This window comes from Echeneis naucrates, chromosome 6 (assembly GCF_900963305.1).
Source record: "Echeneis naucrates chromosome 6, fEcheNa1.1, whole genome shotgun sequence".
In the NCBI taxonomy this organism is placed as follows: domain Eukaryota; kingdom Metazoa; phylum Chordata; class Actinopteri; order Carangiformes; family Echeneidae; genus Echeneis; species Echeneis naucrates.
Window position 1 is genome coordinate 22,010,129 of NC_042516.1, and position 20,030 is coordinate 22,030,158.

The 20,030-nt window shown below is 42.1% G+C and overlaps 1 protein-coding gene across 1 annotated transcript; it reads right to left on the bottom strand.

The window, feature by feature from the left end:
* Positions 1-6,439: 6,439 nt before the first annotated feature.
* Positions 6,440-17,467, bottom strand: LOC115045092 (neurexophilin-1). Its single transcript, XM_029504585.1, has 2 exons — positions 17,149-17,467; positions 6,440-8,065 (listed from the first exon to the last, which is right to left on the bottom strand). The coding sequence occupies exons 1-2, from the start codon at positions 17,227-17,229 to the stop codon at positions 7,253-7,255; spliced, it is 894 nt and encodes a 297-aa protein (XP_029360445.1). The 5' UTR covers positions 17,230-17,467; the 3' UTR covers positions 6,440-7,252.
* Between the last annotated feature and the right edge of the window lie 2,563 nt (positions 17,468-20,030).

Below are 20,030 nucleotides of genomic sequence, written 5' to 3' on the forward strand. Positions count from 1 at the left end.
GCCCTAACCTGGACTAAATGCCGGCCTGAATGCCCTTGGTCAGCGAGGAGCTGGACCGTTACCCGGCACTACCGGCCTAACCTGTATCAGAGCGTTGCAGCTCTCTCTCCCTGCTGTTTGGCATGCTCCGTGGCACCGAGCGCTGAGGGCAGAGCGTATCGTCGAGCTGGCAGCAGACTCGACTCGTTCAAGGTTACTCTTTGATTTAATGGTGATGCATTTTTTAAAACGGCATCATCCCTCTCTCTCCCGCCACAGCGCCTAGTCCATCTCTGTCACAAACACTGGCTGTGCGTCTCACCTTTAGCAGTGGAAGCACCAGGAGAGGTTGTTTAAGATATAAATCAATGGCAAAACGAAGCCACGGCTCCTCGGTGAGATGGCCCTGATTGTTTTACCTGCCGGCTTCTTCTGAAGGCAGCACGGCGAAGGAAAACTGTTCTATATATTTAGACGAGGCCATGGGAAAAGGGGCCACTCATCATGCAGACAGCTGCCTGAACAGGCACAAACAATCATCACTGACTGCAACACCTTGATGTTTTGATGCATATCCAAGGTGCTCTGGTAAAACCTGATAACTTGGCGATTTCCTGTATCCTTGCCAGGATGTAAATGATGGAGAAAAGTATCTGATTGTTCTTTATTGCGCCCCTTGTCTTGTATAAATAGGATCACCTGGCTCCAAACATAGTGACAGATACTTGACAACCTGATAGACAGTAAACAACGCCTTCCCCCCGCTGTTGTTTCAGCAGATAAACGCTGACAGTGTTGTGTGTCATAAAAACAGACCATCAACCGGTTGCTCTCGTGCTCTGAGGTGCTGCTGCTGCTCGTGAACAGGCCTAATCGTCGGGCGTGCTTTTAACACGCCGCCAACACGCAGATATATTCAGCTGAACAGACGCACACCTTTCTATTCCCTTAACTGAAATTAAATCTGAGCCATTCAGGCGCAAGAACAGGAGTGCTTGTGTCGTGTGACAGCCCGTTATGGATGGAGATGAGGATTTCTGATAGCAACAAAAAAGATAAATCGCAGGATAGAAACGGGTCACATTCATGAGCCATGTAATCCTCTTATATCTCGTGTCATTTTGAAATAAATTCACCCCATCTATCGCCATCAGGACTCTCACCAGAGCTGAGAGGAAACCTGATGAGCAGAAATTAGACAAACACAACTTAGAGCTGAGAGACTGCAGTCGACCGAGGGATGCTGACATACTTAGCACTGGGAGGATTTCTTCAAAGCCATGTGCAGCTGTGCGTAACCATGACCAGCTGTACTTAGTAAAGAACCAGCGTCTGCTGTCTCTCCAAATGAATGGTCCATTTTTAAATTTCATCCTTACGGTCCCGCAGAAAAGTGTCTCGTCTCCTTCGTTTTCAGCCTGAATGTTGTGCAGAACTGATACGATCACAAAGTGACTTTTCAAATGATCATTTGAATGAAACACAAAGTGTAAATCCCGTCAAATAACAACCGGCCTGTTGCTTTCTAAAGGACAGCCCGAAAATAAAGTTACAACTGCTGACAGATCCAAAACTGGAATTAATTATCTTTTTCAAAATTTGGTTTGTTTATTATTTATGCTGTTCTTTATTCTATAAAAGGCCAAATGTCCGTCCCCATCGTCCTCCATAGCTCCTGTTGACATGTTCAAATGTCATCTGCACTGATGTTTCAGATGTTGATCAGACAATGTTGGACATTTGTGTTTGGAAAAAAGATGCTTTATTATTATTATTATTATTATTACAAATCTGTCCATCATGGAGGAGATAGCTGTCCGATGTTTAATCTGTCTCAAAAGTGAGAATTATTAGCTTTTGTTTGTTTTCCATCATTGCAAATTAAATATCTCAGATAAAGTGTCGCTCTCAAGAGGTCTCTGTGGACTCCAGGGTCATCTTTCACGATTATCCGAACATTTGTAGACAAAAAAATTTGAAAGCCGATATAAAAAACATTGACTTTATAATGAAAGTAGTTGTTAGTTGCAGCCTCATAAACAGCTGAAAGGATTCATTGATCGGTCGCCTCGCAGCTTGTTCTTTCGGCCAACTAATCGATTCCTTGGCTTTAAGTTTCATTTATGTATCGACAAATAGATTCAGTAAAATCAATAAAATCAAAGTTGGGTCAGTAAAGCACAGGCGGGCTCAGAACTGGCTCATCTGTAGCTTTTATCCAGTTTTAGTTACTTTTTAAATTCTAAACACAAACTATTATAATTCAGATAAATCAGGTTCAAGCTGTATCGTAACATTGTCACTCGTGTGTTTGTGGAAAAAGCAGCGACAGCTTTTGTAAGCTGCTTTTAACGTGGGACTAATGAATAACGTTGTTTCATTTATTTTATTGCATTGTCTCCTTGTTCATTTCAAATTCGTGTGAAGTGTCTTTGAGCATCTTGAAACGCTTTTGTATTTTGTTCTATTTAAAAATAAAACGGATTATAATTTATCATTAAAAATCAGCACTGTTATGCTCTGATCTTCGGTGTTAGTTGTTCTTTCTGCAAAAACTGTTTCACTCTTTGCTGTTTCATGTAATGTTGTTTTTTTTTTGTGTAAGATCAGCAGTATTGAGAATTTCACCACAGCATCTGTTGCCTCCATTGTTGTCGTCCTGATCCTGTGAAAATCCTCACAGCGAAAGCAACCTGATAAAATGTGAAAATGGCTCTATGGTCTCAGTATAACGTGCTGAAAGAGTGACGACTTGGCGAAAGCGGCAGGCTGAGACAGCCACATGACAGATATTTGAAAACGGCATAATTTTTTCTCAGATTCTTGATGAGCTGAGTAGCGTTAGATCATAGACGTGCGAACGGCGAAATGGGAGAATTGCACAGTCGCTGCTGTCAGCCATTATCCAGTGTAGTGGGAATTGACAATGTTATGAAGCTAACATCCATTAGAGCAATTAGCCGCGACACACAGGTGCCTCGCATTTCAGTTTTTCAGAGACCTTTCATTAAGAGCCTCAAAATATTCTTAATTTCCACATCCCTGCAAAAGAGAAATCTGTATACAAAATGTAATATAAGCAGCAGGACAGAATTAAATAGAGCGTAAACTTAATTTCATGTTGCCACAATTCATTCGATTCATATGGGCTTAATAGTATTGTTCATTTTCCTGCATATTTAGGGGTGAAGTGTTCGTACCTGGTTATGTCTATGGGGCATTAAGTCTAACTAATGAAATGACTCTATCCTCAGTGGCGTTTTAATCTATTCACTGGGAAAGTAATTGACAAGCCCACAGTATGTGCATTAGGATAGCTCCGGCACCAAAGGACAGCTGTCACTAAAGCAATTAAAATGACAAAGGTTAATTAATTCTCTCCAGTTTTTACCTGTTATGAGACATTCACAATGAGTGAATTCTCATTTCCGAAGAAGTAATAGTGTTTTGAGGAGAGTAATTTATTTGTGGGAAAAAAAAACAAAACCAGCAGCTATTGTCTGATAGAGCCTTTAATATGTCAATACCTCACACGAAACTGTGCCTCAGGACACTTCCAGCCCAGATTTGAAATGAATTCTGCAGCAGCACATGATCTGAAATGACAATTGGTGGTTGTTGTCTGTATTTTTTATTTATTTTTTTTAAGTGAGAGTCCTATTATTTCGTCTGTAGTGGTGCAAGCAAAATGTTTAGTTTTTTTTTTTGTTGTTGTTGTTTTTTTTTTTTTTTTTTTAGAAACGATGCATGCGAGGATGTGTCACACTTAAGCATTTCATTTCCAACCAACCTCCGCCAGCGTTAAAAGCTAAAGCTCTCAGATTTTCCCTGCGGTTTCGGGGGTCAAGCGGAGGAAAACCGAGATGCAAATAATTGCTATGCCGACCACCTCTGACACCACGAGAGCAGAACCCAAGAACTTTCTAATCCACCTAAATGTCAAAGCAACGTTTGCAGCCCTCCCTCCGTGTGAATCTCCACAGGCTGCCAAAAGGCCAGTGGTTAGTCATCTGTTTACTCCTGCAGCTGCTGGGTGTCATTGGGACTCTGAAGGAGAAATCCCATGATTCTCTCTGCCATTTCTGACAGCTCCCGCCCAGACCACATTAATCAGGGATTGTGGGTGAGCTAGAGGATAGACGGCAGGCTTGGATGGCTCCGGCCCAGGACGACTGAACCGAGGGAGAAGATCTGGGCCCAAAGATAACTCACGGGGTCCAGTAATGCCGTCGGTCTCATTCATACACAGAGAGTTCATTAAATGGGCGGTCCTCAAAGGAAAACGACCGCTCGCTCTTGTTGCCGGGTAAAATGGTGCTTTGAAATTAACATAATTTAAGAAATGGGGAGCTTTAAAAAGGAGTTAAATGAACCCGATCTGTCCCCGTTGTGCAAACAATTCTCCAAGAATGAGGTTTGCTGAGTTGAGGTTATTATATATTTGAGATTGGTTTGAATTTAATTTCGAAAAAGAATTGTATTTAATTATTAAACTCTACATCCCCTCCTGCCATTTAATAATTTTATCAAGTTCCGCTGAGGATACGATCAGTAATCTAAATACTCACAAGACTTTAGCTCCAGAGATAACAGCTAAATCTCCCAAAATTGGCAATTCTTTCAAAATGGAGCCTGAAACTTGACAAAACTTTGTAACTGAAGTCATGAATACATCACATACTAAAGATTGTAAAACAGCCAACGTTAAATTCACAGTTTTATTTATTAGATTTGAAATACACACACACGCACACACTCAAAGTAGATTTTTCTTTTGTCAAACTTTCACTGGAATTGAACGCATTTGTTTGGCAGCTGGAGGGCAGAGAAACAGCGTGTTGATTGAAGTATTGATCTCAAATGTAAAGCATTTTAAAACTCTTTCTTTGGTCTCCACCAGCACCAGCTTGAATAAAAATCTCTTTAGCCGTGAAACGCTTCACCAGTCGTCGTCGTCGTCGTGTCTGGAATCTGATGAGAACGGCGAGCTAAAAGACGCTAAAGGCGCTCAGGGAACTGTGGCCTCTTCCTCACGTTAACATTTAGTTTTTCCGTCTTTAATGTGGATCTTAAACAGTAAACAAGACAATACATTTCCTTTCCTCCGAAGACATCAGTCCCAGAACAGATCCATCTCTCAGCAGCTCTCACACCAAACACTCTGCTGCCAGACTGTTTACACTTGTAAGATTATGTGCATAATGAGGCTGCATTGTCTCGGCAAAGTGCTGCTTTAATTCTTTGAAGCTGAACAAACTGTCCCTGGCACATTTGGGTAAGGGTGGAGGGATATCAAAGTCACTTTATTGAGATGAAAGAACTGGCCCAAACAGCAATCTCAGGCATTAGTCATTCCTTCTTCTCTGTGACAGAAACATGCTCTCAATTTACGAGTCAGGTGCTTCCAGTGATTTCTGCCCTCCTTGTTCCTCCACATCATAAATTCCTCTTTATGCTCACTCATCCCACAGGCGGACCTCCATTCTCTGGCCTGCCTCGTCAGAAAATACACCCCGTGTAGACATATTGGATGTCGTCCAGGGTGCCATTAGCAGTTACCGAGTCGTGTATACCATAGCATACACTATGAAAGAGCAGTGAATTTAAATAGACAGCAGTGATTGCACCCTAAGGTGCACATTTCTCCTTTTTTTTTTTTTCACAGGTTTTCTATCAGCGCTTTAATTCATTGTTTCTGTGGTGTTGACTCTGCAGAGCTCCCACTTACACTGTGTTCATTTCCTCTAAATGCTTCACGTGGAGCCACTGGCTCCCAATTTATATAATGAAGGTTTAATAGTCAATTGGAACATCCAATATCATTAACAGCCAATGTTAGTCTCATCCCGGATTTGCCTTTTTTTGTTGATAACCAGAGGTGCTAACGTCTGATAGGTGAAACGTGTGATTAGCACCCGCTGTTCAATGTATGTCCCGTCTCCTCTGGAGCAAGAAAAACCGCATTTCAGCAAAGTGTTTCTTCCTTCTCAGACTTTGTTAATCAGCATCTCTATGATTCCCTCTTTCGCCTCCTCTTGTAGCTCTTCTTTAGACATTTCAACAGCAACTTTTGACCTTTTTTTTTTCCTTCGTTATCCGACACTTTCCCAGTAAAATGATAATTCTGGCGCGTACAGTTATTTTTGGATAATGGAGGGGCACGGTGGGCCTGAAGCGCCTTACAGCTGACAGCTTGTCATGAAATCTATGATAGCGGACTCGTAAGAGCACTGTTTAAATGACTAAAATGGAAATGCAGGAGTGACAAAGCAGCAGATTTAGAGCACAATAATGTTTGATTATTATTATTGTTTTTTTTTTTTTTTTTTTTTTTTTGAAGCAGTGCAGGAAAAATGGTCCTCTGTATCTGTCATTGTGAGCGTCTTCTGCAACTTTTATTTATTTATTGCAACACTTGCTTGCTTCTGTTTGATCTGACGGGAGCCCTCCGTTGTTTCCGTTTACTGCACATCAACGGTGGCCTTAAAACTAACACATGACACAGAATTAAAATAGAAATACTCTTCTTTTTTTTTTTTTTTTCTCTTTCTTTTTCTCCCGTAACAAACCTGACTAGATGCAGATTATTCCTGACAGCTGCAATAACATGAAAATATAGATGGACGTTGTCCAGTTGTTTACCACATTCAGTTCATGCACGGACATGAGCGAGATCCCGACGATATCGGAGACTGCAGAGAACAACACCCCCCAAAATATGTTTGCTTTTTCCATTATGCCCTCTAATGCATACTGACAGATTCTTTTGCATTGACATTTATGTGTTTGCAGTGATTACCAGAGACTGATTGGAAAAGACAGAAAGCATGATTGAGACGGAAATACACTATCAACGTAAACAAGGAAATTAGCGAGAGAAAACATTAGTAAAACTCTTTTCTGTTCCTTGTGTGGAATCCACAATATTTACATAAATACAATCAGCATATTTTTACAGTTGGCTTGAGAATTTCCTTTCGATGTAAGTAGCTATGCATATGATATGAGTATTGCAAGCCTATAAATGCGTCCCTAAAGGCTCTCATAATGACCTCAGGGCAGCTCTGTTCATCGGAGCGGTATCAGTGTCTCTTAGCTGTAAGAATGCTTGTCAACGTTTCAAGTTTGACGAGTCTTGACTCCATTTCTTCATTCAAATTCCAATAATCAGACATCACTCAGGACCCGACAGCCTGTCTCTGTCTCTCTGCGTCTTTTTTTGTTTTTATTTTTATTATTTTTTTTTTGGTCCGTCCTCTGCCTGGCCACACAATCACCCGGTGGGGAGGTAGGGGGTGTCGCTGTGGTAGTTGTAGTCCGGACACACCTTCTGCACCAGCTTGTAGTCGGTGCTGTAGAAGGTGATGAAGATGCAGATGACTTTGAAGGGCTTGGAGCACAGCCAGGACACGTGGCTCTGGGTCTGCTCCTGCGGGCAGCTCTGCGACGGGTCGTGGGCACACAGTGAGTTCCTGGTGCCCTTCTCCACCTTCTCGTACTCCACCCTGCAGTTGAACAGCTTGGTGTCTTTGGTCTCCAGAGCCGTCTGCTGCTGCTGCTGCTGCTGCTGCTGCTGCTGCTGGTGATGGTGGTACTGATGGTGCTGCTGCTGGACCTGGAACTCCACAGCTTTAGTCGGCGGAACGAGTCCCACGGACACGTTGCCCTGGCCGGTGGAGTTGTGGCGGAAGTAGACGCTGAATGTCCCGTTACCGTGATCGACGATTTTACCGGTGATGAGGAGGTTGAGCTTCACCGTCTTGATGTTGGAATGGAAGTCGCCCCAACCGAACATTTTCTTGAACTTGCCGGTCTTGACGATGGGCCTCCTTTTCGTCCGGGATCGAGGGTCGTTGGGGTTCGAGGCGTTGTAAAGCCAGTTCCACTGCTCCTGTTTGGAGAAGGAGTCCGTGTCGTCGTAGTTCAGGTCCAGAGAGGTGAAGTTCTCTTTGCCGTCGAGCGTCTGGGACAGCAGGCGGCTGATGGAGAAGGCCTTGCTGCTCTCGGTCCAGTACGTCTTCACTTTGGATTTTGAACTTTCCCTCAAGTCCGAGTTTCCTAAACTCGGCGAATCAGCACTGGCAGCCTGAAACGACGACACCAACAAAAAAAAACAGTTAAAATTAGTGACGTTTTTGAACCGGAAAACTGCAGAATCTTCTGAGATTCATCGTTGCTGTCTGTTCATTTAAATTGGACTGTCCTCCAAAAGAATGACATATTTCAGCAAATGAACACGGACCACTTGAAATGACAAAGTCCAGGAGTTATACTCTGCTCTGTCATGAGCGAATAAGGAGATGGTTGAAGGATCACAGACCTTTCTTTTTAAATTATTATGATTGCTCCTCAGCTTGTAATCACTTGTGACCGCGATAATAAAGATCTCCTGAACTCAACAAAGTACACTGCAATGTTCCAGCTCCTCCACTGAGCCAGTTTTACCTCAAACCTAAAAAATCTCATTTAGGTGTTCAGTTTGGAGGAATCATGTTGAATTGTTTCTTTAAATCATCCATTTATGACCAAAACTGTGCAGTCACACAACATTCAGTTGTGTTTTTTGACCATCTTTAGTGCATATGGGGTTAAATTTACAGGTCAGAATTAATATTCAAAAGTTTCTAAATCTTTGCTAATCTAAAGGACGCAGCCAAAGAAATTTCATCACATTTCCAACAAAAAGCGAGTGAGTGGACGTCGATGGTGGATGTGGCGGACGATTTCTCTGCCGCTGAACTCGGTTTCTTGCCAGAATTATGGCGATTGTATCTCCACAGGCGCGTTGTGTGTTGTTGCGTTTCCGAGACAAGAGGTTGTAAAACTCAAAAACCCGAAGAGAAGACGGGAGAGAGACGAGACTTGGTTGGAAATTTGAAAGAGAAGTTAGACGCTGAACCCGTGAGGTGCTTTTTGTTTATGCTAACTCGGCTCTATTCCAACATGGTGGCCGTTCCCTTCCTTCGACTGCTCTCTGGGTGTTTTGCAGCAATGCAGTCAAAAATACAAAAAATATTCAATTTTCATTTAATTGAACCTGTTTTGATGTTGTTTGTTTGTTTGTTTGTTTGTTTGTTTGTTTTGTTTTGTTTTTTGTATTAATGTGATGTGGACAGCTTTCTTATTGTTTCCTAAAAAAAAAAAAATCTATTGAAATCCTTCCAACCCAATCTGCTTGACAATGTAAAGAAAGAAAGGTGGGGGACAAACCAACAGATGGATGATTCATCCGTCAGCAGCTGTAACAAACGCTGTTAATGCTGTATCTAAGTCTCACAGTGCGTGAAACGTCTTGTGCAGGGCGCCTTAATCAAGATTAAGGGTATTCCCGCCATACGACACGATGAATGAAGCGCTTTTTGGGTGCAGACGTGATGCAACAGCAGACTATTACCTGCTGAATGTGCCCTGAATGGATGATTGATGATTCATTCTGTGTCTCTCCTCTAACAATCACACAGATGAGAGAGCGAAGACTGCCCGTGCACCCCACTGAGGCCTGTGACAGTGATGTCCAAACCCAGGCCGGGCTACGTGACAGTACATCCATCTGGTCGCGGCGTTTATATCTCATACCTGCACGGCACAATCAATACTCTGAAAATAAGGTCTCCTCTCGTTCGCAGAGTTCACTGAATGACATTGTAGTCCGCGAGAAGCTCTTGCAAACTAAACTGTTGTCGGGATTGTGATCTTCCTCTGAAGCCTGCGCTCATTTTATGCACTTGGCTTCAGAGTGGAGGAGTTTAAAAGGATGGCCTCCAGCTGTTTTGAAGAGACCTCGATGATGAATGACCTGATGTGAACGAACCGTTAGTGGCATCGTGGAGACTTTGGCTTAGTAGCTGTTTGATCTCGCCCTCCTCCCCCCTCTGAATAGAGGAAGACATCCTGAGCCTCCTTTAAATAGACGGAAGACTGAAACCTTTAAAACCTAGAGGGGGTGGTTAAAAAAAAAAAAGTTTTGGAACGGCAGGATCCTCCCAACCAGATGGGCTGGTGTTAGAAGGGGAGAAGGAAGCTGCACAGGAAAATGTTTTTGGTGACGAGATGAAGAGAAATATGAGTTTGAGCGGCTTCCTTGTGCAGCGGGGCCGTTAAACTGTATTAATGAACGCCTCCTTTTGTCTTCCATCGCTGGAAACTAAAGTCTGTCGTGTTGCCTCTCTGCTGATGTATCGTAAAAGGATAAAGTGAGTGTGAAGATGAGGAGAGCTCCTGTTCAGGATTTATTGTCACCATTATAGTCAAACATAAAGCTCCTTAGGATGTAAAAGTCCAGTGAATTAGTACCTTATAGACTGTCGCTCGGTGGGCTATAAAGGCGGTTATCACTTTATAGTCTGGCCTTTATTTTTGGTCCAAAGAATATTTCATGTTTGATCATGTTTCAGTTATTTCAGTTCATTTAGTGGAACAAATTAACATTACAGCGGCAATAAAACAAGCCGACTGGTTAGTGTGTAGTGTATTTGTCAACAAGGATAACTCAGAAAACTGCCATCCAGGTGTTTAAACAGAAAATGAACAATAAAATAAACACAGTGGCAATAATATAAAATATATCTTTAAAGGAGTATACTAAAGTTTCAGCTTTACGACAGTCTCTTAAATGTTTGTTTACTGCTTATTAATGTTAAACTAAAATGGTGACAAATTCTAAAAATGTCAGATCTTGAGACACTTTTTATGTCCCAAGGTGAGAAGTGTTTAGTAAAAGTCCTGTGTATGATTTGGTGAAATGGATTTCTAACACTCGATCCTCCCCCAGTTGATTCTAAAAGGCTGAAGCGTCTTTAAATAACCTTTGACCTCTAATGCAAATGTTAAGCTCCATTTATTTGTCACGGGTTTTTCCATCCTGAGGCGTTTAATGACTGCGGCCTCTGGTGATCAAATGAAATATCATTTTCGTCGTGCAGTAATTACTGATGCGTCTCCGTAACTAGTTTTGAGTCTCAGTGGAGTCCTGAAACCAGATCGAGGGATATTATGAAACTGCTTTGAGCTGGTTTAAGGGACTGTCAGGCTAATAAGTGGCAGAGTCTGTGTGGATACAGCGTTTCGAGGGAGGAACGTCTCCTCGTCGGTTCGGATCCGGGCAGGTTTGGGAGTCAGGTGGTTCGAGTTTTAACATTTTGTCAGCCGGGAAATTAGATTGCCACGAACAATGTGTTTTGAAAACCACCATAATTTTCCGCGAGTACTGCGCGATGAATAACTTTGTAAGAGGAGGTGTCGCTGGAATCTTTTTTTTTTTTTTGGAGGGGATTGCTTCTCTATTTTCTCCCAAGATGATCAAAATTACACAGCACATCCGAAGCGTGTGCCCGGTCGTCGTCACACCTAATTCCTTGTTGTGGAAACTCACTCTGTTGTCACAACGTTGTGTATGGTCCCCAAACTGTGACACGCAATTAGTTTTCATCTGAGGCACCTGACGGTCTTTGGATTAGAGCGCTCGGAGGCACATTCACAGAGACCCCACTTCACGGATTAGAGCCCAACCTGTAATCCAGCCCGGGGAGATTAGGCAGATCAGAGGCAGTCCTGACTAAAGCAACGTTTATATCCAGAACACCCCGAATGACTGCACCAACACTTGGAGGGCCAAGATTTACCTCTTGCTGGCTTCAAAAACATGCAAGTGCGGCACAAAGGGAGCATTACAGTAGATGCATGAATGTCTGAGTGAGATACTGCAGAGACACGAGGCAGAGCTGCAGGATAAAGGACGGGGGCGGGCGGCTGGAACAGAGATGGAAGCTTAAAGGTCAACAGTCACTCTTTGATAACTTTGGGTTTAACAGATATTGGTTTGTCAATAGTGGATTTTATTAAATATCAAACAATATTGTTCATAGCAGCAGGAGGATTTCTTTCATGCTGTTGTTTTACACTTAATTGGTTTTATCCAGTTGCGGCACGGCGGCTTAGTGGGTCACATTGTTGTCCCACAACAAGAAAGCGTTCGGTTCCCGGCCCGGGGCCTTTCTGTGTGGAGTCTCCATGTTCTCCCCGGGCCAGGTGGTTCCCTCCCACCGACCAAACACATCCTGTTTGGGTTAACTGGTGACTCTAAACTGTCCGTAGGTCTGAGCGAGACTGTGAGTGGTTGCTGGGCTGTCTGTCTCTGTGATGGACTGGTGACCCCGCCCTCGTCCAATGTGAGCTGGGATTGGCTCCAGAACCCCCCACGACCCAGAAACGTAGTAGAAGATGAATGAATGAATGAATGAATGAATGAATGAATGAATGAATGAATGGCTATATCTAATTAAAATCTACTGCTTGAATTTGAGAAGACGTCACTTTTTGTTCAGGGTTCATATTTTTTGGGCTGAAATGAAGTGGTGCTAAAACTGAAGGGGGGATGTCTGAGTTTGGAGCAGTTCAATTAAAGAGTGAATTTCACATCAAAAACTACATGTTCCCATTAATGGTCATGTGACACCTCAGAACGTTTGAATCTGGTTGAATTTCTACTTTAAGGAATCTTATCTGCAGTTTCAGGATCTTCTCATTGTGAATAGTTTATAAAATATCATCAATAACTTTAAAACCAGAGACAGCTGAGGTATCTGTCATTTAGATTCAGATCTGAAATGATAATCTGAAATCGATGTGATATTCATTTAAGCATTTTTTTTAAATTTAGAGCTGAAGTTTTAACTTCAAGAAATTGTAAAGTAATATCGTTCCACAGACCAAATAATCTGCTAATTAATGACTAATGAAAAAGCTCGATAGTTGTTGGTTAAAATTTTCACTCCCTAAGGCAACACAGTCGGAATATTTACAAGAAAAAGAGACAAACGCTGCTGAAAAAAATAAAACATTTACAGTCTGCTGCATCATAAAAAGCAAAATAAAACACATTATCTGATTTATTTTTATTAGACTGCGCCACAGAGAAAAAAAAAAATCATAGAATCTACAAGGAAGAAAGAAAGAAGATAAAGAAATAATCGCTCTACTCCCCTCTTCTGTTCTAATTACGTGTCCAAAGTGGTTTCAACAGAAAAAGTAAAATCTGTCGACCTGAATTAATATTAATGTCTGCAACAAAGAAATAAAGAGGGGGGAAAAAAGGCTACATCATGTTCACTGCTGGAAGAAAGATAAATTATTCAAAACGGAAACGATTAGTTTTCATAGAAACTCCTGCACGAAAGACTTCCGTGCTAGTTTTTAAGAATTTGAATTTATTGTTTTGGCTGCTCGAGGAAGCTTTTTATCTCCATTTAATTCTTTACATGACAAAAACTCTGATTGCTTCGGTCATCTTCTATCGTTTTGCCCTCGTCCTGAGATGCTGCTGCTGAGACTCGCAGACAAACGAACAGGCGCTTGTTTTGGCGTTTCAGAGTTGTTGAGAGTAAAAGTGAAAGTTATGCAGTTAAAATGTGCAGAAGTTCTGTTGACATAGTCCTTAAAATTTTCCTAATCAGCTTTTTTTACTGATTCTCCGCCACAGTTTGGACAATTTGGGTTAAATTATGAGGGATTTTTGTGCGTTTGCTGTTTCCTTGGAGCCGTTGTCACAGTTTGGAGATGGACAGGAATCGGATAAAATGTGACGTCGAATATTTAATGAACATAAATAAGCATCAGTCAGGATTTAGCCACGTTTGAATCCGAGCGTAATGACAGTTGTTTGGTTGTTTGCTCGTGTTCACCATCAATCACGTCACACCCACACACTCCTCATGGTGACTTTTAAATGCTTCATATGCAAAAAGCACACGTGAGAAAGTAATGAAAGAAAATTTAACTTTCATCGCTGAGCGTTTAGAAATAAAACTTATAGGAGGTGAAATACTTCCTGAAACAGAACAACAATAAAACATAAAAATCAGGAAGAAACACTTTGAAACCAAACGAAGTGCAGAAAAGTAAAATATGTTATATGCAGTGTTTGATGTTTGGTGTCTGGCAGAGGCTGAGATATCCAGATTTTAAAGACAGACATCAAACTCTGTGTGTCCAGTTGATAACGCAGACCTCCAAAACAACAACCAGTATCACGCAAAGTTGTCGGTCGCAGCTCTGTGCAGCAGTATCAGTCATGTCTTTCACGATACACATTAAATATAACGAAAGACGTGACAGACGTTCAAATGTAGCTTCGTTCCATTTCACGGCTCACAGTTTTTCCAACTTTTTGGCCTGCAGTCGCTCCCTCCTCCTCCTCCTCCCCCCAAAAGCAACCTCATTTAACTGTTTGTTAATGTTGCAGAATCCCAAAGCAAGATAACACAAACAGCATCAGTATGCAGAAGTCCTTTAGGAAACGACTCACAGATTGCCAGATGCAGCATATAGGCAGGCTGTTGGACAAACCTAAATGCTATCTGCTCTCGGTGAGGCTGTGATAAGGCGCAGGCGTCCGCTCTTTGAAACAGGAAGATAAACAACCCCGGCTTCCCTCGGGAGCTCGGAGGATATTCTATGGGCTGGACCTCCAAACAGCCAACAAATTCCACCTTTAATAGAACCACCGCGGGAGCCAGATGACTCGGCGGTGGGCTGTACACAAAACCTTACGAGAGAGAATGAAAGTGCGTGTCACTTCTCATTTTCTTGAATGCTGCGGCGGCTGTGATTTGTGTGTGGGGAGGATTTGTGAATGCGACACTTCTAGTTTAACAGAGTTCGAATAGAAAAGGGGGGGGTGGAGACCGGGCGGATAGCAGATTTGGGCTTCCACTTTGCAATTTTGATTGCAAGCTGATGTTCACACTGTTCAGCTGCAACATTCAGAAATTAATAGAGTTGTTGTTTTTAAATATTGCTGTGTGTGTTTGTATGTGCGTGCATAAAAGCTGCACTGCAAAAAAAAAAAAAAAAAGCTGAGAGTTCAGTGGATTTATTTAGTTTTCATATTTTAGGTATTAAACTGATGCTCTTATCCGGAGAGGCTTAAAGTGTGAGGAGCTATTAGAGTTTGGATCAAGGACATGTGGCTGTTATGGGATCAAACCTGTGACCTTTGGGCTATAAGTTAAAGCTCATTTTAATCTAATTTGTGGTTTTCACACGCCGAAAAATCACAAATCGTGAGAAGATTCCAAGAAGAAAAAACTCAAATCTGTCGGTTTTATGAAATGCCGTCTTTAAATTTGGTGCCACGGTTCTGTGTTTTGAAGGAAATGCTCCTTTAGACGGGACGTCCTTGTTGATGTCGTCCTTTAGAGCGTCTTCCAGCTGAGCACTCTGGGATATGATTGTCATCACAGTCATTTACAGTGAATTTAACTTGTCTCGCCTCGTGAGGTCCCCCCGCGGTCGAGCTGATGGATCAACTAAGGGCATTTGACACCCACTAAGAATTTAAGTCTATATTCTCCCAGTGATATCAAAGTGTTACCTGAGGGGGGTCAGAGATGATGACAAATCAAAAAGTGTGTCAAGACATCACAGGCAGCTTGTGGATGGAGCCGAGTCCTATCACTGCAGCAGCACTCGGAGAGGCCAGGGCACAATTATTACCATGACTTCTGAGGAGGATAAATACTGAGCACGGACAGACTGCAGGATATTAGAGCGGGGCAGTTTGAAGAAGGAGGAGGAGGAGGAGGAGGAAGAGGAGGAGGGGAGAGGAGAGGAGAGGAGAGGATAGGGAAAAAAAAAAAAAAAAAAAAAACCCTAGCCACCAGTTTTCCAACTTACCCAGAGGAAAAATGCATAATCATATTATTTCACACACGACTTGGTTCAAAGGCGGCCAAAATAAGTTTGTGAGGTTCCCATGGGTCTGTCAATCTGTTGAAGGAGCTGCAGGCGAAAGCTTAGGATGCACCGAATACGAAACAATTATGATCATCCCATTAAAGCATAGCGAAGCAATTTGGCAGCCCGGTCTGGGAAAAAAAAAAAGAGAGAGAAGAAAGAAAACATTCCCATCAAGTGATGCCGTGAGATCAGCTCGCGTTGGCAGCGTGATGCCTCCGAACACGTAACTCACATATTTAATGATCAACGTTTGTGTCTGTATCGCAAAACAAATGGGGAGGGGGGAGGGGGGGGTCCAGGTTGGTTAATGTTATTGCTTCTGAAATCGAAGAATCCTCGTGTTCCTCCGGAGCGGGAAGGGCTTCGTAAAGTAAAGGAAAAAGAAGGGGTGGGTGGGTGATGTGGTGGTGGGGGTGTGTGTGTGTGTGTGTGGGGGGGGTTGAAATGATTAGTGTGCTTAGTCAGCTGTGAAATTGAGTTTATGGTTTTCGAGACGGTGAATTCAATTCGATAATGGGTATTAAGTTGTAGAGAATAATTAATAGTAATTGACTTCTTTCCATCACTATGCAAATTAAACACAGATAACACCACGGGAGCTTTTTAAGGCCAGTCAAGTTTGTACGGATTAAGTTCATGGAATTTTTTTTTTTTTTGCTGGAGAGAGGAGTGGCTCCTGTTCTGCTTTGATTGCTTTGTTGACAGATTTATCAGCGGGTGAGGGGTTACTGTCTCTCCGAGGATTAAAGGAATTGGGTTGTCACAAACTGTCAAGGCATTGAGTTAGGAGCATTCTGGTGTGTTTGTCATAATGGGCTCAGGCTGCTCGCCGCCGTACTGTCAGATACATTCTTATTGAACTGCATCTGTAGACGGGAGGGAGGAGGAGAAAATGCAAAAGGGAGGATTGAATTGATAGAGCTGAGGGACAAAACATCCAGCGGGTGCGAGTGCAAGTGTGTGCGCGTCTTTGTGGATTTTGAATTTGTAAATCTTTCTCGCCGACATTTCGTTCATTCCTGAAGATGATAATGAGTCGTTTTGTGGAGCAGCTCTAAATCTGTTGAATTTATCATCACAGGTATCACATTTTAAGGAAGAAGGGACAGAAAAAAAACAAACAACCTCTTAGCTGTGGCAGGTAAAATGGAAGAAAACGGATGAAATGACACAATCCTGAACGTTATTCTGGATTTTCACATCAACGGAGCAACTAACATCATCTTGAAAAGACAAGTCGTGTTTTTTGTTTGTTTTTTTTTACGCCATGAGGTCTGAAACTCTCGTCTACAGCATCTCTTTGTGGACGCTCCTTGATGTCCCTGCTACTACATGAGTGCCAGCATTAATCACAGGGAGAGGAGAGATACTAGAAGGCGCGAGAACAAAACCGAAAAACAAAAAAAGGTCAAATCAAAATGACATTTAACTCACCAGAGAGATGAGTGACAGCAGCGCGGCGGCAGCCCACAGACATGTGGTCTTCATGCCTCTCTGTGGATCGTCTCCCCTCATGTCAAACTGTCCTTGATCTCCTCAGCTGCACACACACACACACACACACACACACACACACACAAACACACAAACAAAAAGAAACCTCCTGCTGACTGAGCGGCTATCAGCTGCCGAACTTGAGAAGAAACAAAGAGTGAGGAAGGCGGTCCTGAGGCGAGACGGCAGAGATGAATCTCCTCGGGCTCATTCAGGAGGGTCAGATGTCTGAAACGCTTCAAGGGACCAAGTGGGGACGTTGTTGGAGGCGCCGTGCCGAGGGTGGAGGTGTTTGTAGATCTGAGTGTCATCAGTGTGGAGGAATGTTTTATATAGTCTGAGGTTCAGAGAGGGAGAGAGAGAGAGAGAGAGAGAGAGAGAGAGAGAGGGAGAGATGAGGGGCGGCAGATCCACATTAGAGACTTTTTACAGGCAACTTTTCCTCGACCGTCGTCGGGGGCTGACATCTAGTGGCTGTCGGCCGCAGTGCCGTCTTTTTCTGTTCAGCTGTCAGGGAACATTTTAAGATAACATTAGAGCCGGTCGCTGTCGTGTTGCAGCTTTAATGACAGCTCCTGACTTTAACTTCAAACTTCAGAGATTTCTTTTTTTTTTTTTTTTTTTACTAGTTTTTAAGTCAGGCATGTAATAATACCATAAAAAAAATAATAATCGCATGACAGTGCGTACAATAATACAGATCCATTATTAAAGGCTTATTGTCGTCATCTTCATGAATGAATCATTACTAATAACATGCAGCCATAAAATCACAAAAGTTTAAAGGTTACTTAAGTTTTTATGTGAAATAGAGTGAAAATAACATACAAAGTTAAACTAATATATAAACTTTAAACTTAGTCTTTGTTTTTTCTTTTTCTTTTTTTAGTGTGTTTTTAAAAAGTCTTCACACCTCGGTTGAATTGGCGCAAAACTTTTTTTTTTTTTTTTTGGTCATGCAATCATGATAAGTCATGATGAATGACGGCTTCAAACACAATTTGTTACTCCCAAACATCCCATAAAAGACGACTGCAGTGTTTCACCCCCCCCACCAAAAAAAAAAAAAAGCATCATTAAGATTGGAGCAGCAGAGGCTGATAGATCCAGACGGCGCGGGTCAAACTTCAGAAGCAGCAGATTCAATAAAACAACTTGATAGCATCTTTGATCGGACTCTCGCTGCCGGCCAAATGCTCTCGACCTTCAGACGTCAGTTAAACATCTTAAAAGCTTCAGTCCTGAGCAGCGATTCATCGAATGATGTCACTTCTGGGAAGCACATGGACGAAATGTGGAGGGAACTTTTGATGAGAAAAGGACAAATTCACATTTTACCTCCAAACGACGACAGAGCAAAGCTTTTCGCTGGTTCCTGCTGAGCTGTTCTTGTTCTGAGGCCGAATCTGAGCCGAGTTATTCAAATCGAGCGGGAATCTTCCAAAGTCGCAGGCTTCTTAGTCTTCACAGCGTTTCTCTGCTGATCTGTGGCGGACGGATCCGAACACAAAGAGGGAATTTTGTTCTTAAAAACCGAAGAACTTGGAAGATCCCCAGTTGATTTGATGAACTCAGTTTGCTGAGGCCTCGTTTCTGTTCCCGCATAAACCTTCGATTGTGTCCTTTAAACAGAACCTGTTGTGGTCGTGGCGTTAAGAGATCAGTGAAGGTTACGAACATGAAGAACTCGCAAACTCACAAAACCAATCCAACGTCCGTACTTTGAAAGTAATCGAGCTCTAACTTCAGTGGCTAAATCTCCTGAATGTTCCTGTTCGAGCCGACCGAGCTGCTTTTAGAGATTCGAGGGGTTTTGTTCTGATGTTTTTTGGCTTTTTATTATTTTAATACTCCAAAGAATCATCCACAGCTTCATATCCTGCTGATGTTACATACGGCGTGCTAACGAGCTAATGTGTATCAATCCGCAGCTGAAAATAGTCCCAAACTAATTAAATGTGTCTTCAGACAAAGTCATTCAGCGGTCAGCTGTTTTAGAAAACGATTGGTCCTCACACCTAAAAAATAAACTGGCTCTAAATTAGCTGCTAAATTAGCTTAACCTGAACACGTCTATCCAGAAGACAGCAGGTGAGCTAGATGTGCAAAATGTGAACTGAGTCAAACAAACAGAAGAATAAATATTCCAGTAACAAACCAATGAGGGATAAAAATTCCTTTTTTTTTTTTGGTGGAAGATTTTTTTTTTTTTTACACTTAAAAGGAACTGAAGTAAAACAAGAAACTCTGATATTTCTCTTTGAATTCAGGAATAACGGATCTTCATCAGCGTCATGAAATCTTTAAATGTGCTTTGAACTGCTGATGAAGTATTTTAGTTGTTGCTCTTTTTTGTAAATAACAACCAAACAGCAGCTTCATCCTGAAATAATCTGATCTGCAGCGAACACACAAAAGTAGACAGAGAACGTTCCCGTTGTGTGTTTACAACCGTGTCCTCGTTTATTGTCAGTATTGTCCCAAACATATAAACAACCTCTACGAAACGGCCGAGCCTTCGTTGTTTACTGCAACATTTCTTTCTTTTTTTTTGTTTTGAATTGATCACAACATACAACTTGCATCATGATAACAACAATCGGCAATATCATACACCCACTTTGCAATAGTCAAACTAAACATTTTTTATGCAATAGAAAATAAATGTACACATACTTAGATTTTTTTCCCCCCAAAAAATAAAAAAATTGCTGTTATGTACAAATCCCTCAACAAAAAAGAAGTAAACATTCTCCACACCAGTTTTGTTTTCACGTTGAGCTCAGCAGAAGCGTGTTCTCTTTTTATTGACATGTTGTATA